The 24,807-nt window shown below is 45.4% G+C and overlaps 1 protein-coding gene across 8 annotated transcripts in view; it reads left to right on the top strand.

The window, feature by feature from the left end:
• Positions 1–24,807, top strand: part of ZBTB48 (zinc finger and BTB domain containing 48) — a 203,415-nt gene that overhangs the window by 160,005 nt on the left and 18,603 nt on the right. For 7 of the 8 annotated variants that reach the window (XM_069240235.1, XM_069240234.1, XM_069240230.1 and 4 more), the window contains exon 9: positions 7,609–7,773. In XM_069240235.1, the coding sequence (XP_069096336.1) occupies positions 7,609–7,773 (165 nt within the window). Of the gene's footprint in view, positions 1–7,608; positions 7,774–15,977; positions 16,195–24,807 lie in introns of those variants that run through there. The other variant, XM_069240236.1, reaches the window with a different exon arrangement.

Raw genomic sequence — 24,807 nt, 5'->3', positions numbered from 1 at the left:
AAAGTCCGGTCTGCAGGTATCATCTATTAAGGTACATTTGTCTGCTATCACAGCCTATCGCAAGTCACCTTCTCAGGAATCCTTCTTTACGAAACCTGTAGTCAAGGATTTCTTAGAAGGTTTGAAAAAAGTTTTTGCGCCCATTCGAAGATCTTCTCCTCCATGGGAACTGAACATAGTATTGGCAAAACTTATGGGCCCTCCTTTTGAACCTATACATAAGGCCTCTTTACAACACCTTACGTGGAAGACGGCTTTTTTAGTGGCCATTAATTCAGCGAGGAGGGTCAGCGAAATCCAGGCTTTGTCTTCCAAAGAACCGTACACGGTTTTTCATGACAATAGAGTGGTTCTGCGAACTCGCCCATCTTTCCTTCCGAAGGTGGTGTCAGAATTCCATATCAATCCGACTATATCTTTACCGACTTTCTTTCCCAATCCGTAGACTCCGGCAGAGAAAGCATTGCACTCCTTAGACTTGAACAGAGTGCTGAAATTTTATCTGGATAAGGCAAAATCGATTAGACACTCTAACCTCTTGTTTGTAAATTATGGTCATTTGAGGACAGGAGAGGCAGCATCTAAACAAACAATATCAAGATGGATAGTTTATTGTATTGTTAATACTTACCAGCTGGCTAATAAACAATTACTAGCGAGGCCTAAAGCGCATTCCACAAGGGGAAAAGCGGCTACTGCTGCCCTCCTTAACAATGTTCCAATATCTGAGATTTGTAAGGCTGCTACATGGAAGTCTGTGCATACGTTTACTAGACATTACTGTTTAGACTCAGATGCAAGAGCGGATGCCCAAGTGGGGCAGGCCTCTCTGAGAAATTTATTTGCATAATACGTATCTATTCCTGCACTTCTATCGGACAGTCCGCAGAGTTTAGGGATGGGCTTGCTAATCTATTCAATGTTTATGACTATTGATGAGGATGGCTGGTTTCAGGTAGGAAACAATGGAGGGACCCGGGGGTCACTCTAGCAGTGCAGGCAGGCACAGGGGGGGCTTCTCGGGACAGCCACCACCTGGGCAAGGCAGAGGGTCACCTGGGGGTCACTCCTGCATCGAAGTTTGGTTCCTTCAGGTCCTGGGGGCTGCGGGTGCAGAGTTGGTTCCAGGCGTCGGGACCCTTGTTACAGGCAGTCGTGGTCAGGGGAGCCGCTGGATTCTCTCTGCAGGCGTCGCTGTGGGGGCTCAGGGGGGTCGTCTCTAGTTACTCACGGGCTCGCAGTCGCCGGGGAGCCCTCCCTGAGGTGTTGGTTTTCTGCAGGTCGAGCCGGGGGCATCGGGTGCAGAGTGTAGAGTCTCACGCTTCCGTCGGGAAACGTGAAGTCCTTGGAAGTTGCTTCTTTGAGCAAAGAAGTAGCTGGTTTTGAACCGGGCCGCTGTTCACGGGAGTTTCTTGGTCCTGTAGTACAGGGCGGTCCTCTGAGGCTTCAGAGTTCGCTGGTCCCTGTCGGATGCGTCGCTGGAGCAGGTTTTCAAAGTTGGAGGCAGGCCGGTAGGGCTGGGGCCAAAACAGTTGTCGTCTTCCTCCTTCTCTGAAGGCTTGTAGGTCAGCAGTCCTCCTTCTTTCTTCAGGTTGCAGGAATCTAATTTCCTGGGATCTGGGATGCCCCTAAATACTGAATTTAGGGGTGTGTTTAGGTCTGGGAGGGCAGTAGCCAATGGCTACTGTCCTTGAGGGTGGCGACACCCTCTTTGTGCAGCTTCCCTGCGGGGAGGGGGGCACATCCCTAATCCTATTGGAGGAATACTCCAAACCCAAGATGGAGGATTTCTAAAGGCAGGAGTCACCTCAGATCAGGACACCTTAGGGGCTCTCCTGACTGGTGGGTGATTCCTCCTTGTTTTTCTCATTATCTCCCCTGGACTTGCCGCCAAAAGTGGGGGCTGTGTCCAGGGGGCGGGCATCTCCACTAGCTGGAGTGCCCTGGGGTATTGTAACATGAAGCTTGAGCCTTTGAGGCTCACTGCTCAGTGTTACAGTTCCTGCAGGGGGGACGTGTTAAGCATCTCCACCCAGTGCAGGCTTTGTTTCTAGCCTCAGAGAGCACAAAGGCTCTCACCCCAGGGGGTCAGAAACTCGTCTCTCAGCAGCAGGCTGGCACAGACCAGTCAGTCCTGCACTGAAGGATTGGGTAAAATACAGCGGGCATCTCTAAGATGCCCTCTGTGTGCGTTTTGTAATAAATCAAACACTGGCATCAGTGTGGGTTTTTTATTCTGAGAAGTTTGTTACCAAACTTCCCAGTATTCAGTGTAGCCATTATGGAGCTGTGGAGTTCGTTTTTTACAAACTCCCAGACCATATACTTAATATGGCCACACTGTACTTACAATGTCTAAGAATAGACTTAGACACTGTAGGGGCATATTGCTCATGCAGCTATGCCCTCACCTGTGGTATATTGCATCCTGCCTTAGGGCTGTAAGGCCTGCTAGAGGGGTGACTTACCTAAGCCACAGGCAGTATTTTGTAGGCATGGCATCCCGAGGGGGATGCCATGTCGACTTTGCCTTTTTCTCCCCACCAACACACATAATCTTCAATGGCAGTGTGCATGTGTTAGGTGAGGGGTCCCTTAGGGTGGCACAATATATGCTGCAGCCCTTAGGGACCTTCCCTGGTCACAGGGCCCTTGGTACCACTGGTACCTTTTACATGGGACTTATCTGTGTGCCAGGGGTGTGCCAATTGTGGAAACAATGGTATATTTTTAGTGAAAAAAACACTGGTGCTGGGGTCTGGTTAGCAGGGTCCGAGCACACTCCTCATTCAAGTCAGCATCAGTATCAGGCAAAAAGTGGGGGGTAACTGCAACAGAGAGCCATTTTCCTACACAAAGCAAGTATCCTACTCCCAGGGAAATACAGGTTTCTGTGGCTGTCTCTTTTTGATCAAGAAAAAAATCAGGCAATTGAGACTAACTTTAGACCTTGAGAAATTAAACAAATACCTTAAACTATTATTTTGCATGGTCACATTTCAAGACATCCTCCGGATTCTACCTCACGAAGACTACTTGACATCATTGGATCTCCCAAATGCATATTTCCATATACTTGTATAGCCAAACCACTGCCTCTAGTCTGCCCCTCATAGTTTTACAGTGTCTGACTAAATTTTCCACATCTTTGAAAAGTAAAGTTCACCCAGATTTTCTCTACCTAGACGACTGGCTGGCGAAAGCTCCTTCTTGACATGCAGCCAGAAAGTTGAGCAAACTTTGTCTGTGGTTTTTCAAAAATGTAGGACTTACCCTCAACTGGGACAAATCTTCTCTCCATCTATGCAGAACGATCACATTTCTGGGAGCTGTCTTAGATACAGTGGAATAAAATGCTTACCCTACTGTGGAAAGTGCAGAGATAATCAACATCTCCAACAGGGTTTTACTAAGACAGCCCGTTTCAGTTCGCCTGTTCAAATCACTTTTAGGAATGATGTCAACAGGTATCCTTCTGATCCTATTTTGCCATCTACATGAGAGGAATTTCCAAAAGAAGCTGGCCAAGCAATGGATTCAAGCCCAGTGTTCCTTCGACGATCTGTTCAACATCACTTTAAGGATGAAAGCTCCTCTGCAATGTTGAACTCAGGAAATAAATATTTCAGTGGGGGTTAACATTCCTAGCACAAGTACCACAGTTTGTAATGTAATGACCACAGAGGCTTCCCTGAAAGGGCAAGAAGCTCATTTGCATCTTCTGGAAATCAGGGGGAAATTAGTGTGTTTTCATATCAGTCTCCGGAAGCTGAAAGCTGAGCTATTTCTCCTATCAGAACAAGAGCATATTCCCCTGAGTGCATTGACTGCACAAAGGACAAGTACTTCATCTGGATCTAAAACTTTTAAACTTATAGGCTTGTCTCTGAGCACACAGAGTACTGACATTTTGATATTCCAAAGGATTGTAAAGAGATTCTGGCTAAAGCCATAGCAGAAACCACAAACAAAACCCAAAAATTAAAGTTAAAGGTTTTATTTATGGTGTTGGAACAAGAAAATTCACCTCTTCCAAAATAAGTTTTACCTTATCCGTTGCACTTTGCAAAATCAGGCCTTTCTTACACATCTGTTAAAGTATATTAGGTAGCTGCTTAAATGTTTTAGAAGCTCTTCTAATAAAATATCCTGGTTGTCGAAAAAATAGTATAAGAATTTTCAAAAGGACTTTTTGGGGCTTGTCCGCTATTGAACCATCCACCAACACCTTGGCGTAAAATATAGTGCTGTCACAGCTGATGATACGTCACTTTAAATCTGTTCATAAAGCAGAACTGAAATATCTCTCCTGCAAAATAGCATTAGTGTTTGCGGAGGAAGTTAAATACAAGCCACTACAATTAGGTAACCATGTGTGCAGTTTTGAGTGATATTAGTTACAAACTAACAATTCCTTCCAAAGGTACCATAGAAATTTCACCTAATGGAGTGTGTTACTAAAGATATTCTTTCAAAATCATAGGCATAGACACTGGAGCTATGAGCTGCAGGCAATAACCATATTAGATAATGGCAAGGACCCACTGGTCTGTGGTGATTCCGTTCCAGGTGGAATAGAGCTGTTGAAGTCTTCCCCCAGCAGGTGTTGGATGACAGGGAGAGAGTGAGGTGGGCGTAGTTTGGGGAAGGTGGAGGTAGTCACTGCTTGGCAGTGGAGGAGGACCCACTTGTAGTGGTGGTCTTTCCTCTCCCCCTTGTTGTTGGACCCCCTGTAAGAGCCTGTGTAGAAACCTCTAGTGTAGTTGGACGGAGGCTGTCTAGAGTGCGAGGTGACGCCTCTGATGTACATGATTTATAAGCCTCCCTAAAGCCAGGCCGGTGAAAGAAATCTCTTTGTGAATTGGTCTGAAGGGCACCCATGGCCTTGGCAGTATCGATGTCCTTTTTGAGTTTCTCTAGGCCGGTGTCTACCTGTGACCCAGACAGGTGCTGTTTATCAAAGGGCATGTTGAGGACTGCCTCCTGGACCTCAGATTAAAATCTTGAGGAATACAGCCAAGCATGCTGCCTTGAAAGGACACTGGTGTTGATGCCGCTAACTGATGTGTCAGCAGCATCAAGGGTGAATAAAATAGAATTGTTGGAGATAATCTAACCCTCTGAAACAATCTGTTGGACAATCTTGCGGTGCTCCTTGGGAATGCTGTAGGAGCTCCTCCATTTCATCCCAATGGGCTTGGTTGTACTGGGCCAAAACTGCTTGGGAGTTGGCTATAAGCCAGTGGTTTGTAGCATGTGCTGCTACTCTCATGCCTGCAACATCAATCCTTTTACTGTCCTCCTCTGGGGAAGGAGAGTCCCAGCGGGCCTGACTGTTAGCCCATTTATGGGCTGTGGTTGCCATAATGGAATTGGGTGGTACCTGTGCCCTGATGTAAAGTAGGTCAGAGGGACCCACCTTGTACTTTGTGTCCACCCGTGGTGGAAATACCCTGGAGTGGATTGGCTCCTTAAAGATGTCTTCAGCATGCCATGGAGCACGGAGAGGTACTGTGTTTCTCTGTGAATGGTGGCAAGAGTGTCAAACAGGCCAGTGAGATGGTTTGAATATAGATCTGGACCTCAGGACCAAGCAGACAGCCTTCAGCCTCAATTTCAGTTCCGACCAAGCTTTCGAAACAGAAAATCGCAGCACAGAGGGCATTGCAGCGGAGAACCCTGGAAGCCAGCGACTTGGGCCAGTCTTTCACTATCCCATCTTCAGACCAACCGATCCTGGAGAAGTTTGACGCTCGACAGTGCAAGGTCCAGATCCAAGAGAGCACACACTCAAGGTGGGGTTTCCGTAGCAGTTTTTTGGAACCGACCATGGCCGGATTGCACTGGCGGACCGGCGGACTCAAGGATAGGTTGAAATGTCTTATTGAAGGACTTGAGTGGGACAGCTGGCCATATCAGTGAAAACAGAAGTGTACCGTTTGTAGATGTGGATCCAGTTTACTGTAACAGGTATCCGGGCTCTACCAGATCACAGGAATCTGGATTCATTGTGCCTTTTATCTCCCTCGAGAAGGGCACTTCACAAAAAGAGATGCAATTTTTTTATAACAAAAGAAAACATTTCCCAGTAAGAAATGTACAAAAAAATACTCTAAGTTCTAGGGGCTCGAGAAAAATTGGAAAAAAGTCAAAAACAAAGGCTGAGTTTGATGCTCCACAGATCCTGTCACCAGGAGCCAGCAAAAAAAGAAATGGAGCAACTGCTTCTGAGAGCCTTATGGGGATACTGGAGGACTGGGAATCATCAAAGGTGCAGTGTCAATTGTTTGGCCTGCATGGCTCCATTGTCTTATTTTTCCTTCATTTCCTTTCAGAATCTTTTGTGAAAGGTTTTTTTTTTTACCATTCAATTCAACTGATGATTATACTTTTTAAATAGCTTTTGATGATTAAGTAAATAAACGAAATGCGTCTATGAGGTTTTGAAATTGCCTGCCTAAATTAGTTAAATAAGAAGATATGGCTTTTCTAATGAAAACCAAAAGCAAGTTGCATTTTCTTTGAAAACGTACTCCCAGATCCCAAGCCGGGCAGAATATTTCAGTGTTTAGGATTATCAGTAGAAGTCCCCAAAAGTAGACCAATAGTTTTCCTCTATCTGTCTGTCCTGAAGTTGTAATGTCTGGTTGCTGCTCAGTAACCAGATCTTCAAATTGTCTGGGGAATGGTTGGATTGTATTGATTTGAAGTTATATTGAAACTCTACTCCAAATGCCATGCACAAGAAGTTCTGAGGTTTAAATCTTACTTCATAGTCAGTTACAACAGTCTAGTCAGGCTAGAGCTGGGAAAGCTGCTTAGTCCAGTTCTGTCGAACTGCAGGAATACAATCTTTCTGAAGTACATTCATCTGGTTGGATTGGATGATAGTCCTCGTGTTTATTTGGTAGATGAAGGAAAATTTGAAATTGAGTATTATGCTCAGTTTTTTTTAAACGTTCCTGAACTTCGTTGGTGCCACTCCCCCCCTCCTTTTAAAAAAAAAGAAAAAAACATTCCTTTATTGGCATGTCACATCATCCTTGGTCAGGTTCAGTACAAAGTATTATTGCAATAGAAATACAGTATATGGAAAATAAGCAACGGTAGCAAATAATCAGCACTCGAATGTCGAAAACCCACACATGAAAAATATCACATTATTTTAGATCAACATAGGAAAGTATGAGCTGTAGTGGGACATTGATCAACATTGCCGTTTCTGAGGTAGCTTTCCATGTGTAAGACTGGAAGGGTAGCCACCCCTGTCTACCTGGGCTTAACAACCCATACTTTCATCTTTGGTGACTACTCTATTGTTGCCGTCCTGAGGCACAGAAATCTTCTTTATTCACTGTTGGATTTGGTCCTAGCATGCTCTTAACTTATCTCAAGGTAACGTAGATGAATGGATATGGATTTGTATGATGTGCACAGGGAAAGCAAAGTTTAAGCAATTTCTATTTTATTTTAGAGAAATGTTAATATTGTGAAACTAGACTCCACTAGCAAAGAAAGCAGTAAGTGGAAAATGAAGACTGAAAATAAAGTAGATGTAGTACTTTTTTTTAGCGATTTTATGGAAAGTGATATTTCCTCTTTTTGCAGCAAGTTTAGATAAACACAATCGAACCCACACTGGGGAACGACCATTCAGCTGTGAATTTTGCGAACAGAGGTTTACAGAGAAGGGCCCTCTTCAGCGACATGTTGCGAGTAGACACCAGGAAGGAAGGCCACACTTTTGTCAGATCTGCGGGAAAACCTTCAAAGGTAAAGTGCACTCATAATTACCTATCTATCTCCTGTTACATTAATGCCAGTGGATCATGTAAACCAGAATAATGCATTTTTAACATTACCCTGATTTGATGTGGGCCGAGTTCTTAGCTGAGGAACTTTTATATTTTTGTTGTTTTAATGTTCCCCATTGTCACATTTCATACTGGCATTAAGAGAAAGTTTGCCTCCTGCATTTGACTGTTTACTGTGTATAGAGTGTGGCAAACATTATTTCTGATAGGTGCTGATTTGAAGGAGAAAGTCTTAAACACTACCATTCAGCAGAGCTTAGGCCAAGCTTTATTAGCTATCACTTAAAGAAAATATGTCCACTTTCAATGTCCAGATTTCTAAATCTGAAATAATGGGTGACAAGAAAATAAGGGCTGTGCTTTCCCACTATCAAAGCAAGAAGAAGCCATATTCTGGAATGTGGATTCCTTGCGTTTGAGGAGGTAAACAGTTGAGGAGCCCTTGAGTTCTGTGTTTGATGGAATGTGTAGCTGTAGATACACATGCTTTGCATATGTCCGCAATCTAGTGTTGGGCTTGGAGTGTTGCGATTTGTTTTTCTTTGAAGAATCTTTTCGAGTCGCAAGATTGAGTGACTCCTCCTCTCAGTGATAGTGCGCATGGGCATCAAGTCCTTTGTTAGATTGTTTTCTCTTTGCCATGAGGTTTGGACGTGTTTCCTCTCGCTCCGGTGGATCTCAGTTTGGTCTCTTTCAAAATTTACTTTCCATCTTTCTAACAACAACGGTATAGTTTTCGATCACCTATTCCACACTTTAACTAATCAATCCAATTTTCACTGTCTGGGTCGATTCAACGCCCTTAGGGTCGTCCACAACTGTTGTCAAAAAATGCTAGGCTAATGGAACGTACTCCGTTTAGATTCTGTCCTAGATGTCACTACAAATTTCTGTGCACAGTTCTGCACTTGGTGTGTAATTTGTGCTTGTCTCCGGAACATGGGAGGAGACCTGTGATGCCTGTAGGACTTTTCGATCCAAAAAGTCCCTTCGGGACTGAAGAGCGCATCAATTAGAAATGGTGTTGAAAACAACAGATGACACTCCCAACATATTTCTGAGAAGAACACGCACAAGAAGTATTTGGACACTAGGCAGACCTTTCCATCCGAGTTGGACCAAGGTTCTGACATTGAGAGCCAGTCGATTCCAGCAGCGCAGTAAATGAGTGCACCAGCCCCATCTCACCACGCAAAAACCCTTAAAAAGACTTCCAAATTGGTCATCGGTCCTCCACTGCCTTCGGGCCATGGTAGGATCTGAAAAAAACATTTGAGTGGCCCACACCCTCCAGTTCGGCATGGAAATTCATAAAGGCCAATAAGCCTTCGGCACCAACCAAAGATTCAATGCCATCTCAATCTCCAGCATGGTGGAGTCGAGCTTTTGAATCGACCACTTTGGTGTCGAAAAGCAACCATCACCATCAACTTAGGAGCCAACACTTTTGGCTCGAAAAAGACTTCAGTACCAAAAATTATGGAACCGAAAATTTACGCTTGGCACAGTTTCTACTGAAGAGACTTCTTCTGTGGAGCCTAGTTTTGAAGTCATGGATGCTCGACAGCACAAAATTCATATACAGAAGGGAACAGGAAAAGTAAATGCTTCTCCTCCTGTTCCAATTAAAAGGAGACTTACTTTCCAAGAAACATCCCTCACAAATACAGTCTTATCTGGGATAAATTCTCAATGCTCACTCAGGATTGCATATCCAAACCCAGCAAGAATTCTGACTTCTCAAAATATCCTGGTTCAGTTACAGGAGAATCATACTTACACAGTGAAATTAGTGATGCAGCTATTGGGTATAACTCAGTCACAGGGTCATCTTCAGGATGTAGCGTTGTTGGACTGCCAGACTCACGGCTCTCTGCAATGGAGGAATCCCACCAACCTGTCAAAAGGGCGATCCCTTAAAGACCCTGTGCCTCAGATCACACTCACAACAGATGCATCACAGAAGGGTTGGGGAGCTCACCGCAACAACCTTCAAATACAAGTGAAATGGGATCCCATTCAACAGACTTATCACTTCAACTATTTAGAGTTGCTAGCAATCTTCCTAGCTGTCAAAGCATTCCTGACACAAATCTCTCACAAAGTGGTTCTAGTCTGTACAGACAACATGACAACTATGTATTTTCTGCAGAAACATAGTTGCGCCGTGGTTGGAGCACCTCCCAGAGCTACATTCTCTTCAGGCACGGCCCTACCCCGCGGGACTCCATTTCCTATGGGTCCCGCGGCCGGCCGCGCCCCACTGGGCCTAATACGGCCTCGCATGGTGCCCGGCCCGGCGCAACCCCCTTAGAGGGCGCAGCCGGGGAACAGGTGTTCCTGAAACCTCCCACAACTCGGGACACACGACGTACAATGACACCAGGCACACCTGCTTTACATTTCCGACGTTGTTTGTCTGCCGCCCCCAGCCTTGCACCGATTGGCTGTGTCCACCATAAGTACTAGGCTAGCCCTCCAGTCAGGACCAAAGCGGCCTGGCTCCGGCATGTAGGTACCCCCCTCGGTATTCCCTTTGGAGTGATAAGTCTGGGCCTCCTTGGCCCTTTGGATTTCTCTTTCTTTGACCTGCTGCCACTCTTCCTCTCTTTAGTGGCCTTCTGTTCCTTCTCGTCCTGGCTTTCACTTTGTGTTTCTCTGTCTCCTCTTCTCCCCTCCCCACCCCTTTTCATCTTATGTCTTCTTCCCTTTCTTTACTTTTCTCAAGTTTTGTCTTCTTTTCTTTTGTCCCCCTCCTTTCTTCCCTTTCTCTCTTTTCTCCCCCTTTTCTCTTCTGGCTCTCTCCTATTTTTCTATTATTTCTTCTCTTCATTTCTTTCTTTTCTTTTTCCCTGTTTTCTCTTTCTCTTGTCTCTGCTTTGGGTCCCTTGCTCTTCTGTTTTTCTGTCTCACTCCTTTCGCCTTCTTTTCCCTTGATGTTCTGTTTGTCTTCGTTCTATTTCTTTTTTCTTTCCCCCGCTAAACCCTCAATCTCCTCAGAGTGTGACTACAAGGGAACCCCCCCCCCCCCAGCACTAGCCAGACCAGAGGCAATTCGCCCCCAACTCCGGGGTAAGTCACGATTGCATGTGTGTGTGAGTGCAATTTTTCCATACACTATCACCTATTGCTGTGTTGTGTGCAGTGGCGTGCCACTTTTTCACCCTTATTAATTTGTGGTTTATCTATCAGCTATTATAGACCTACCACACCGTGAACTACTTGTTCAGGTAGGCCATACATTATTCACTTTGAGCACTTCACTTACTGCGTGTGCTCCGACCCTGACGAATGCCCCTGACCTACCAGCACTTTGTGAGGGCAGAAACATGTTGGTCATACGTATTTCTTTTTAGACTCCAAGAGACATTATCCTCGAATGAGCCTCTCCCCCCTGTTCTTAGCCTTACCAGCATGCACCCCCATTAAAACTAGCAGTAGCAACTGGTGACATGCTTGGTAATTTTATTTTCACCCCTTCTGGATCTCTGTAATTATCCAGTCAGTCTAATTTCAGCACTCCCTCTGGTTCTTTTAACCAAGAGGTTGAGTCCGCCCAAGTAGTATCATCTTACTTGGGTGGGGCTAGGTGGTCAAATGATGAAGCAAGACACTATTATGTGTGTGAGACCACCTAGTCCGTAAGGGAACTCCCCCCTCCCCCTGTAGGACAACATAGCACCCCTTTGCTTGGACACTTTCCAACCATGCCTTCCCCGCTTTAGAACCTAAAACTACTTAACTGACACCGCCTACTGAGGGAACACTGACTCAGTCCTACCCTCAGTTCCTACTACCCCACACCTTTAGTGATTTTATAGAAACATAGGGGGAGACACACTCATCTCAATTGTCCCTTCTAGCTCATATAATTTGGAAGTGGGTGATTCACAGTCACATTCAATTACTGGCAGAATATCTCCCAGGAATGGACAATCAGTTTGCGGACCTGTTAAGCAGGACGCCGCAACAAGTCCACGAACGGGAAATTCACCCACAAGTATTTCACCAATACTTTCGCCTCTGGGGAACGCCAGAAATAGATCTCTCCGCCACTGAAGAAAACTCATAATGCCAAACCGTTGCGTCCTGATACCCACACCCTCAGTCCAATACCCACACCCTCAGTCCAATGGATGAATTGGTCAGGGATATTTGCTTATGAATTTTCCGCCTCTCCCACTCATTCCATTTCTGGTTCGCAAATTGAGACAAATATCACTCACCATTATCCTCGTAGCTCCCACATGGGCACGTCAACCTTGGTACACAACACTGTTGGTTCTGTCTGTGGTTCCCCATCACAAACTTCACAACAGACCAGACCTTTTGACTTAAAAGAGAGGTCAAATCAGACACCCAGACCCCAAAACACTCAAACTTGCGATATGGCTCCAGAAGTCATAGAGTTTGGATATTTACAACTTCCCTTTGAATGCATGGACATTTTCAAAGAGGCACATAGACCTACAACTAGACAGTGTTATGCTGCAAAATGGAAATATTTTGTGTATTACTGTCAACCTAAACACATTGATCCACTCAAGCATCGTTTTATTTGCTACATTTACAAAAGGCAAATTTAGCATACTCATCTATTAGACGTCATTTAGCAGCTATAGCTGCTTACCTCCAAAACAGACAACTTATTTATTTTTTCAGAATTCCTGTTAAGGCATTTATGGAAGTGCTTCAGAGCGTTATTCCACGCAGGGTTCCTCCAGCTCGAGTATGGAACCTTAACATTGTCCTTACTAGACTTATGGGTCCACCATTTGAACCCATGCATTCCTGTTCTTTGCAATTTCTTTCATGGAAAGTTGCCTTTTTAGTAGCAGTAACTTCATTATGACATGTAAGTGAAATACAAGCATCCACTTTAGAGGAATCTTTTTTCCAAGTACATAAAGATAGATTCGTTCTTAGGACAAACCCTAAATTTCTACCTAAAGTAGTTTCATCATTTCATATCAATCAGTCAGTTGAGTTACCTGTTTTTTGCCCACAGCCAGATTTAGTCGCTGAAAGAGCTTGGCACACACTAGATGTTAAACAAGCTCTTATGTATCACGTTGGCAGGACAAAAAGTTTTAGAAAATCAAAACAACTTTTTGTAGCTTTTTCAATGCCTCACAGAGTTAATCCCATTTCAAAGAATGGATTAGCTAGATGGATAGTCGAGTATACTCAAAGCTAAAAGACAATTACCAACAACTCCTAAAGCACACTCTACCAGAAAAAAAAGTGGTACTAAGGCCTTTTTGGGAAACATTTCAATAGCAGATATTTGCAAAGCTGCTTACTGGTCTACACCACACTCATTTACCAAGCATTATTGTGTAGATGTTTTAGCTCGCCAGAAGGCAAATATTGATCATGCAGTCCTCAGGACACTTTTTCAAGGTACTCCAACTCCTACAGGCTAGCCACAGTTTATTTAGAGGGGATTGCTTTACAGTCTGTGCAAAGCATGTGTATCTATAGCCACACATGCCACCGAATAGAAAATGTTACTTACCAGGAAGACATCTGTTCGTGGCTTGTAGTGCTGTCGATTCACATGGGCCCTCCCCGGAAGATTGTGGTCATTGTAGTAGAACATAACATAATATAATATGTAAATACATTGCATGGACATCTCTTTTTCATGATATATATACGTTACCTCACCTGCCTGCCTGCAGAAAAACAATCTAACAAAGGTCTCAATGCCCATGCGAACTATCACAGAGAAGAGGAGTCACTCGATCTTGTGACTCAAAAAGATAAAAAGATTCTTTGAACAAAAACAACTTACAAAGCTCCAATCCTAACACTAGATGGCAGACTTATGCAAAGCATATGAATCTAAAGCATTACATGCCACAAACAGATGTCTGTTGGGTAAGTAACATATTCCTTCTCACAGCAGCATCTTCAGTGAACTTTCATGAAGTGTCTGTGTTGTAAGGGCCAAGAAAAATCTAGATCTTTACATCATTAGATATACCTGTGAATAGTAAAGATTTCAGTTTTACATTCTTGTCTTAAGTAAATAGTTTTACTTTATTCAAGCTCAGACCATATGTACAGGGTCTTGGAAATGTGTCCTTTTGCAGGGTCACCCAGAATTGTTTGCAGAACCCTATTTTTGCTGGCTATAGAACTCTGTGCACTTTATACAGGCTAACCAGTGGCAAACTGCTTATGCTCCTTCCTTCAACATGGTAAAATTGGTATACTCCTAATTTGTTTACTTAGCTTACCTAGTTGGTATATTAAACTTACCTATAAGTCCCTACTATATAGTACCAAGGTGTGCCCAGAGCCTGTAGGTTAAATGTCACAAGTGGACTGCAGCATCCATTGTGCTATCCTTTACAGGGACAGTACAAACATGACTGCAAACCTGCTACCTGTCCCTGGCAGTGCAGGTTTTAACTGAAAATTCCACCTGTCAAGATAACCATTGTTGACAAGCCTAATCCTTCATTTTAAATATTGATAAGCCACGCCTAAGTAAGCCCTATGGCCCTAAAGTCAGGGTACATAGTATTTAGAAGTGGGACATGTAAAAGTTTAGTAATAAACATGTTATTGCAGTGAAAGATTTAACTGTTACATAGAAAAACATTGGAATGCAATATTGAATATTAATCCTGTGTTTCGGGAATGGGGCTTGGGAGAAAAATAATGAAACAACTATTTTTTGTAGTTGTCAAGAACTTCAATGAACTAGTGAAGTCAAATTTGTTCTAAATATTACAGAACTGTAACTTTTAAAGCGGTAGCTATGCTCTGCCTGAAGCCCCTGTAAGCTAATTCTGCATTTTGTTCTCCCACTTCGGCAAGCCAGTAATTAGTATGTAAATAGGCATGAATTCGGTGTGAACTTGCTCCAGGAGCGAAAAAATATGCTGATCAGAACTGACAAAGATGACCTCTCTGAACCTGGTAGAGCATGCAATGCAGGGGCTCAGAGGGTCCCTTTTTTTGACATTAACGTGTCAGACCTGGTGAATTTTACATCCTACTTGTAGGGCTACTGAGGCTTTTCATAGCAGTTATGGCGTACTTCAAAAAGGCCTCCCTGTCACAGACGGATTTTAGCTGACACCTTGGCAAGGCCCCAAATGCTGTTTTCACTATAACAAGGCTAGCCTTTCTGTGTGAAAATGCTGGAATGCAATATTAATTTTAATGCTGACCCTCTGGAATGAGACTGCCAAGAAAAATAATTAAAACTCTATTTTTAATAGGAATTAATAATCCAGTTCAATGATGCAGTCTGATTTTTACTAGATATTAAGGGAAAGTAACTTAGAAAGTTAGCTTTTCCCTGCCTAAAGCCTCAGGAGGCTCATTTGCATTTGCTCTCCCACTTTTGCGAACCAGTAATTAGCATTTTAATGGGGGAGAATGACTTGAAATGCCTCCTGAGGGCAAACAATGGACAGACCTGAATGGGCAGAGATAAACCCTCTGAACCAGACAGAATAAGCTGTATGATGCTGTAGGTACTTTTTTTGACATTAACGTGTCCAGACCTGCTTAAATGTCCCATCCTGCTTGACAGGTCTGCTGTGGCTTTTTATGTCACTTGGGGAGCATTTCGAAGAAGCCTGCCCTATCACAGGCAAATGTTAGCTGACACCTGGGCATGGCCCTTCTATTGTCTTACCTGCAGGTCTTGCCCCAGTCACATTGGGGCTCTTTTGACATTACAGTGTCGCAGCCTATTTGACAGGTCTGCTAGGTTTACGTAAAACACTTGGGGCGCACTTCAAAGGAAGGGAACAGAATGCCAAAACAGTTTGTGTGTATCTACTACCTGGTTGCTGAACATTCAGCTTTGTTATACCAGACATCTGTCTTTGAGGTTGCTCTGGGTGCAGGGACTGCATCAAGCTTAATTTTAGTGGCAGATGTGGAGGCCACTGGGATTACCATACTGCATTCTCTACATACTCCTCCAGCCCTCAGAGTTCAAGTTTAGTGTGTCTGATGACCTCAGCCACCTTCAGTATCCCGAACGTGGGTAAGTTTAGCCATTAGATACTTTACCCCTTTGGTTAGGGCATTTCCAGACATCATTATCACCTACTAGCTCATGCCAGGCATAAATAAATCCTGCACCTCCAAGCACCCACTGTAAAACAGACCTGCTCTCCCTTCTGTACTCAGGGCAAAGAAGTGGACTCCATGGGTCATAAGGCTGATCTCATTTTCAAAGTAAAGAGGTAAAACAAGCTACAAGAGGCCTTATCTGCAACTGCCCAGCTGATCAGCGTGAACTTTACCTGCACTGGACCCTGCCTGCAGCTCTGTGAGTCTCTAAGTGGCTGCACAAAAATTATTTGGGGCTTTGGAAGTGTAAGACTCTAAGTCCCAAACCGCCACACAAGTAGTCATAAGGTAATATCTTTGACCAGGACAAACCTTGTTAGTGTATTTGAACTATGCTTTATCACGGTCCACGTCAATTTGTGCCCAGGTCCTGTTCTAACACAACCATTGACTAGCATTGGCACTTTGAGCTACTTGGCGCTGTTTATTTAAAACTTTAAAAATTCATATTGCTGCTTGTCCTTATGGGATTTGTGTCATTTTGTTTATTACACGTTACTGTACTTTTTCTAACTTGTTTTGGAATATTGTTTTGCATTTCATCTTTATTTTTGCTTTTAGTACTGCACAAATTGTTTAAACATTGTCTTGAAATTAGGCCAGTATGCTTTTCGCCTTAGGTATCAGGGGGTTGAGCTCAGGTTAATTAAGTGACTTTAGTGGTTCATCTTGACAAGGATTGTGATTACTACTTGAGGTAAGTACCCACCACCCTCTATCAATAAGCCACTTTCTTACATCGGGCCAATGCAACAACCTCTTTAGTGGCTCACTATGTTATTTTTCATTGTTCCCAAAGGCCAAAATATAAACTACTGAACAGAGACCATTGGCAGCTGTGTGCGATTAGATTACTTAGGGCCAGATGTAGGTACAAAAAAATTAGCGACTCGCAATTTGCGAGCATGTGCGACTCGCAAATTGCGTGTCGCTAATAGGAATGCAGGTACAATTTCCGTGGAGAAATTGCGACTCGCATCCGGAGTCGCAACGCAGATAGTGAGTCCGCTGTCTGCGAGGTCGCTGTTTGCGACCGCACAAAAAACGGACTCGCAATTTGCGAGTGAGTGTCGCAAATTGCGAGTACCATGTAAATTGATTGCAGGTGCTGCACAACACTCCAGAAACCACTCCAGAACACTCTGGAAACACTTCCTGGCACACGATGATGACATCACAGCCAGGAAGTTTACAAATACACCTGGGAGGAGGAAGGACCACACCCATTTTAAACTGCTGAACAGCCAACAGGAGGAACAGCAGCTACAATGGCAGAAACACCCAGAAAGAGGAAATTAAAATTTTCTGAGAAGGAGCTGGAGGTGCTGACAGAAGAATGCTGTCAGCACTATGATGATCTTTTTGGGAAGGCAGCCCTCAATGTGCCAGACTCAACAAAAAAACAACTCTGGCTGGAAATACAGGAAAAAGTGAACTCTCTGGGGGTCAGCCACAGAAGTGTGGATGAGATCAAGAAGAGGTGGTATGACCTCCGCTCCCAGACCACGGAGAGGGTGGCAGAAAGGCTCCGGGAGATGAGAGGCACAGGAGGGGGACCATCATCCATACCACCACCCACACCCCTGGAGGAAAGGGTGGAGGAGACCCTGGAGCAGGAGGCAGTTACATGATTCGGAGATCTGGACACCTCTGAGCCCACAACATCAACCGGTGAGTACCATGTGATATGCCTGTACCCCCATCAATGCCATACCCCCACCCACCATGTACACAGGGGCATGCACAACCAAGATAGCTCAATTTCAGGGTAGCAAACACCAGAATGATGCATTATGGGCAATGTAGTCAAGTTGGCAGTCAATAGGCAAATGTTTATTAGGAAGTGTGCAACAGATAGTAGACACTGACAGTCTGTTCCCCATGTCCCACAGGTCTCCCACAAGACCCCACCACAAGCCACAGCAGCCAGGTGCCAACAGTCAGCCAGCCCCATGAGGAAAGCACAGGAGCTGCCACCACTCCCACCTGAACCACCAACACCATCCCCTTGATATCTACACCTGCTGCAACAGTGGTTCTGAAGGCTGCGCCAGCAACAGCCAGGAGTCCCACGGTACAGCTCACAGGGCATCCACCGCTGCGCAGGCGACGCAGTTTGAGGAGAGCAGGGCTGCAGGCTGAGTCCGGGCGTCCATTGACCACCATGACCGAGGCACAACTGCTACGTGGTCAGCGCCTGCAGAACCAAATGTTAGGGAGAATTAGTGGGGTTCTGCACCGCTTTGTAAGGAGCAATGAGACCAGCATGCAGCAGCTCCATGCACAATTGGATGTCATTGGCACAAACACTGGGGACCTAGCCCTGTCCATGCGGGAACTGGTGGCTGGACTACTGTCACAGAGCGAGGGTGGGCGGCGCAGGGACCACCAGCTGCTCCAGAGGCTGGACAGGTTGGCCTCTTCAATTGGCAGACTGGCAGTTAACACCACTGGCCTGTCAAGAAGGACAGCCGGCCTCCAAGTGGAAATGGGCCACTTTGCAGGGGATGTGGCAAGAGGCCTGGGCCGGATCACCCATGTGATCGATCTAATGGAGGCACGGCATGTGTCCAGGGGTACAGGGGACACCCCCCAGGACAGCGAAGAGGGCTCCACTGTGAGCAGTGTCTCTGCTGGTGACACTAGGGTGCTCCGGAGTGGGAGTACCAGGCAGAGCACTGCAGAACAACCTGGGACCAGCCAGGCTGGCAGAGGCCGCCGTAGGTCATAGACTAAACCCTGTCCCTGATGTTGGGGCACATGACGGCAATGTGCCCCATGCATGGTTGGCTTTTTTAAGTCCCTGAACATTTTGTCATTGTAAATAGTTCAATTTCTGCCCATATTAAATAGTTTTTTTGTTCCACTTAACAAATTGAGTTTTTGGTCAGTAGGTGGGTATGGTTGAAGTTGACACGTACCTTCCAAAGTATTGTGTTGCGATGTGTTCCCGTCTCAGTCTGCCTTGATTTGCGATGCTCCGATCCCCATGATGGCGATGTGGTTGTTCCTGCTCTTCATCCTCGGAATCTGGGTCTGCAGGGGTGAGAGGTAGCCCACGTCGGGTGGCAATATTGTGCAGGATGGCACATGTGACAACAATTTTGAATGCTGTAATGGGGGTATACTGGAGGGCACCTCCACTGCGGTGGAGGCATCTGAACCTTGCTTTCAGCAATCTGAAGGTGTGTTCTATCAGGTTCCTGGTCCTCTTATGTGCACTGTTGTATCGCCTCTCGCATTCATTGCTGGGTGTTAAGAACGGAGTCATTATCCATGGTCGTAGTGCATATGCACTGTCACCTGTTGGGCACAAACAGTACACTGTTAGAAAGTCCTGGTTGGTGTGCACATTGATCTGTGTGTATGTCTACAAGGTGTATGCAGCTCTACCTAGGAGGTATCTGTCTCCAAACTCCCCACGTTCCTTTCGTTGGTGTATCCCGCTGTGCCTAAAAATGTAGGAGTCATGGGTACTGCCTGGAAATTTTGCGACAATGTCAGTGATGACATAATGGGCGTCACAAACAACCTGAATATTGAGTGAGTGGGTACACTTTCTGTTGCGGAACAGATATTCCAGGTTTGCAGGAGGGCATATTTGAATATGTGTCCCATTTACACACCCTATGACATGGGGAAAGTTGGCAATCCGGTAAAAGTCCAGCTTGGTGCTGTTAATTTCTGCCTCATTCCTGGGTAGGTAAATGAAGTGAGACGTGTGTGAGTAAGGCATCTAGGAATGCCCTGAGGAATCTTGATAGTGCACTTTGAGATACCCCACCTGCCACAGCAATGACCCCCTGATAGCTCCCCGAGGCCAAGAGGTGCAGTGAGCATAGCAGTTGCACATGCGTAGGGATGGCGCAGCCGCGCAGAGTCTGGCGTTCTAGCTGTGGTTTGAGTAATTCAATTCAAGTATAGCTGCGCTGCTAAGTCGGTATTTGTCGTAAATCTCCTCCTCAGTTTGCTGAAAAAGAGTCTGCCTTGTTCTGTAAATCTTCTCCTGTCTCTGGCTCCTCCTCCTCCTCTGCTGGGCTGCGTGGTCTCTCCTCCTCACTGCTATCAGGTATATCTCCGCCACCTTGAGTAACCCAGATGCCTTCTGGGTCTCCATTTATACTTTGGTAATGATTACCACCTGCTCTGAGTTAGTGGTAAATGGGACATGCAAACTGGGCTTTTTGCGACTAGTCGCAATTTGCGAGTTGCAAATGCATATGGTTTGCGACTTGCAAATTGCGACTTCCTATTTGCGGGTCGCAAAATGGGGTTGCACATTTTGCGAGTCAGTAACGGCTCGCATCGCTTTTTGCGAGTCGGAAATTGGATTTTTGCATCCCATTTCTGATTTTGCGCAGTCGCAAATAGCTATTCGGGCCATTTGCGACTCGCAAACCTTTGCTACATCTGGCCCTTAATGCTCTTTCTGGTGGATACTCTATCGAACTACAGATTCCTCTCCCTATGAATATCCCACCAGGTATCTGGTCTAGATGCGGAAACTCAAAAACAGTGTTACTACGCATCAGTAGTTAGCGTCACATGCCGCAGCATCAATGTCATTCCACTTACAAGCAGAGCCACATGTAAGTGCCATCCAGGCGCCCAGACGTCAGTTGTGTTTGAAGGCTTGTTCTCGCCCTCAGGCGCGGGGCCCACCGGCAAACTGGGTTTAGTAATAACCCAGTGCAGGTCTCTAGTTTGAAACCTTTTTAGATTGAAAAATAATTCATTCCACGGAACGAGGAACAGGGAGGATCAGTGACGAATCTGCCCTTAGAGTAAAGATCATTACAGGGTAAGTAACTTGTTTTTCTGATGAATACTTCTAATAATATATTTCACACATTATGAATTGGTACCAAAGAAGTACCTTCCAAAGCAGTGAGTCTGTGGAATGGCTCAGATCAAACAGCCCTGCAAAATGACCATCCTGAAGGACCTGACTTTCTCTTCATTAATGCTTTCTGAACGTATGCTCTGATGCCCACATAGCAGTCTGACTGAAATCCAGGGCAGGTATCCTTGTGCTAGTGCTGCTGTAGCAACCTTGGATTGAGTGAAATTAGCTTTTTAATCCTTCAGTTGGCTGCTTCTTAGCTGGCACGTAGCACATATTTATGCAGAGGGCAATCCACCTGAGAGATTGTTTGTTTCTTCACTTCTGTGCCTTTCTTCTCTCCCAAGAAGCTTCCAAATAACTAACATATTTCGAAATTGAGGAATATTTGGGGGTCTAAATGATGGAGCATCACTTCTTCTTTGGAATGATGAGGAGAGGCAAAGAAAGTGAGAGCAGTAATAGTCTTCCCAACATTGAAATGTGTTACTATCATCGGCAGAATTGCAGTTCTGAACAGCTTGTCTGAATACAAAGGTGTGTAAGCTGCTGGACCTAGAGTTCCTGCAAATCTGATAGAGACAACTAGCCGCAGGTTCCTTATCTTAGAATTCTCCCCAGGCGTCAGACTGGATCCGGAAATCTTTCCTCAGCAGTACCTCTGCATGTCAACATTCGCTCTTTGAGCTTTTGGTAGTAGATGCTATTTTGTGCATTTCTCTTGTTTGATTCACAATGTGAAATATATTGTTGTACTCCTCCGGGAGATAATTCTTGCCTACTTTTGGTAGGGTCTTTCCCCTCTGTCCCTTCCTATATTTTAGGAAGGTTTCTTTTCCCATTTTTCCAATGGGTTCTACATTTTACTGCTTTTCCTCTGATACGGGCTCATATTGTGCTTGTTCCATGTTCCACTCCCTGTAATTTAGGGTGTTCTTGGTTCTATTGTAACCACTGTTGGTCACATTGATCCAGGGCCATTACGCCTTAGCTCAATGATTGTGCCTTTTACCTTTAGAGGCACTGGCTTCCCCATCCTGGTGGTTCCGTGCTTACCTAACATTTTAAAACAAAAACAGACTTATTATAATGTAGTTCTGTACTGTTACTGTACACTTCACTAGGGGGTACATTCCTCTATTTCAAATTGTTTTCTTGCCAGCTCCTTTCTGCTCATTCCTGAACTGGTTCCTCCCTTCCTCCCCGTGCGGTTGTTCATGGGTTCTTGCTTTCTTTTCCAGTGGATGTTGTGGGTTCTTTTTATCGTACTCCCTCTTCTTCAGGCAGTGCAGTTCCTCTTTTTGGCCTTTATGGTGGTATCCATTATTCCTGGCGACACGTGCTACTATTCCCCCCTCCCCCCCATTACTCCCCCTAGTTCAATAGGTGGGGTATGTTGCTATTTCCGATACTGGCTTCTGCAAGATTTTACGTCTTACTTGGTGCCTATTTTGTCCCTCACCTTCCACGTTCATGGCGATGGCCTGGGAGATGTAATATCTTTTGTTTCCTGTTGTCGGTATTCCTTCCATTGTTTTGGTATTTAGCTGTCGACAAATAGTTTGGTGCTTCTAGGGTTCCTTCCCTAGTGTTTCTTATCTACTTGGTCATTGATAATTATCATTGATTCTGTTGGATCCATCCTGGACGCTCTATCCTTCTGCCTCCGGGATGGTTCTGTGTTTTTTTTCTTATAGCTGGTGTTGTTGACACCTTGCATGTTTTCTATCTTTCTGCCTTGGCATGCGCCATGGTTGTCTTTCAACATCTTTTTACATCCTTCTGGACCTGGTCACAGACCATCACTCTTTTCAGACTTTTGTCTCTTCACAGGTCTCCGATTCCATGTTCTTTCTACCCTCATACTCTTTACGGGGTGCTATGATTAGGTTATTTTGCGGTTTCAAGGAGTTCTAGCTTGGTGGCTACTGTCCACTGCCTTTGGTGCGGCAGGCTACCCCTCTGTAGGGGTTCGAACCTCACCAGCGCTATCAAATATTAGCAGGCTCCTTCCCTTATTATCTGTGCTTCTGTTGCACAGTTCTTTGGCTGCCTTGGTAGGTGGTTGATAATTCTGCCTCCAGTTCCCCTGTCAGATTGTTTTCTGGCATTCATTTTTGCTCTGAGTTCACACAGGAGCGCTGCTCCTTTTTACCTTGTTCCAGTTCTATTTCAGAGCTCTCGCTCTCTCTTTCCCCTTCTCTCATCACATGCCAGGTGTATCTCTCTACACTTTGCACTTGCACAAGGCCTTGCTGGTCCTTCCCATTTTGTTGTCCCATTTGGGCCTGGAGCTGCTTCTCCGCTCCTTCTGAGCCTCCCATCCAGTGTACTCTTTCAGTTTCTTAATTCAACTTCTCTAACTGGAGTACTTTCTCATTCTGACTGTGAGATTGTTGTATGTCACGGTTATGCTAGTCTTTCTACCTTGACTCTCTTTTACAAGTTTTGTATCACGTGCATGTGTGTATGTTTTTTCTGGTGCTCCTTACCAGGTTCCATTTCATTATCTTGCTGTTTTTTTTTTGTTTTTTTTTTGCAGTTTTTTTTTTTTGCAGTTTTCACTCCCCTAAGGGGCTGGTTGATGCCTAGTCTCCAGTGGAGACTTTCCTTACCCTGACTTTGTTTTTCCTCGGTGGCTATGCAGTTCATTTTCTCGTAAGAGTCACTTAGGTTTTTCTCTTGCCCACTCTGTCTCGAGCCTAGTTCTTCCTCAGTGTTAGTGGGTTTTTTTGTGAGACTGGTGTGGTCCGTTCGCGTCCCTCTGCCTGCAGTTGGGATTGCTTGGGTATCTAATTCTAAGATAAGGAATCTGTGGCTAGTTGTCTGTATCAGATGTACAAGTTACTTAGCTTCGGTAACGCCTTATCTGGTAGAGACACAGACTAGCTGCAGATTCCTTATTGACCCACCCATCCTCCTCGATTGCTAACTGTGTACTCGTCAGTCTCTCTTAGGATGGTTTGGGGTGTTTTGTAGTTCTGATACATCTCAAGACGTATCTTTTCATTTCTGGTCGGCATATACACTATTGTGCTGTTTTTCTCTTCCATTGCCAGTTCCTCTGTGGCTCTGCTTTGTTCTCCGGCTTCTAGTCACCGAAGAAACTGATGTCAGAAAAGGGAATATATGGACTCCGCTGGCATCATGTCCGGGAACAACGTCGCTGCGGAGTTGCTCTGTGCCCTCTAGTGACACCCAGAGGTACTGCTGAGGAAAAATTTCCAGATCCAGTCTGACGCCTGGGGAGAAATCTAAGATAAGGAATCTGGGGCTAGTCTGTGTCTCTACCAGAAAAGGTGTTACCAGAGGTAAGTAACTTGTCCTTCACTTGCATTTGGGCTGAAGTTATTGCGACCCGAACAACATTTTTCAGAATCAAGAGAGGCAGTGGATGACTTAGCATTGCTTCAAATGGGGTGCATATTAGAAACGCAAGACCCAAAATCAAGTCGCACTGTGGCATCCAGAAGGCTTCAGTGAAAACAAACGTTTCAAACCTGGGGGCGTGGTCGGCAAGATGGGCGATCGGCAGCACTAAACAAGTGCTCCCGATCCTGGCTCATAATCCTCCCTTATCTTGTTGCCCCTGACCCCCCCGCGGACCTACCAGCTGAGTCCTGGAGTCCGTGGGAGCGAACGAGTGTACGGGGGGAGCAGCGGGGGAGATAATCAGAAGCGCCAGACGCCGAAATCGGGCAGCAGGGGTGCACGCAAGGAGAGCACCTGACCCAAAGATGGCGACCGTGATCGCGGGCCCGATCTGAACGTGGCAAAAATTGACCGTAAGAGACACTGGACCGGCGCAAATATGAGGAGGATGTTTCCTAAGGGGGGCCACTCAAGGTGCGCCCCACCTACCCCCCCCCCCCCCCACCAGGACTAGGTACAGAGTTGGAGTTGGGCCTCCCAGTTGGATTGGAGGCCCGTTGCGGTGGTTGGGGCAGCGGAGGAGTGCGGTTGCTTGCCTCCTGCGGGGAGCACACAGGCCCTGGGTGTTTGGGTCTTGCAGAGCTGCATTAGGCATACAGTGGCAGCTGGAGT

This window comes from Pleurodeles waltl, chromosome 6 (genome assembly GCF_031143425.1).
Source record: "Pleurodeles waltl isolate 20211129_DDA chromosome 6, aPleWal1.hap1.20221129, whole genome shotgun sequence".
Taxonomy (NCBI): domain Eukaryota; kingdom Metazoa; phylum Chordata; class Amphibia; order Caudata; family Salamandridae; genus Pleurodeles; species Pleurodeles waltl.
The sequence above is the reverse complement of the archived record's forward strand: the minus strand, read 5'-3'. Positions and strand labels throughout refer to the sequence as shown.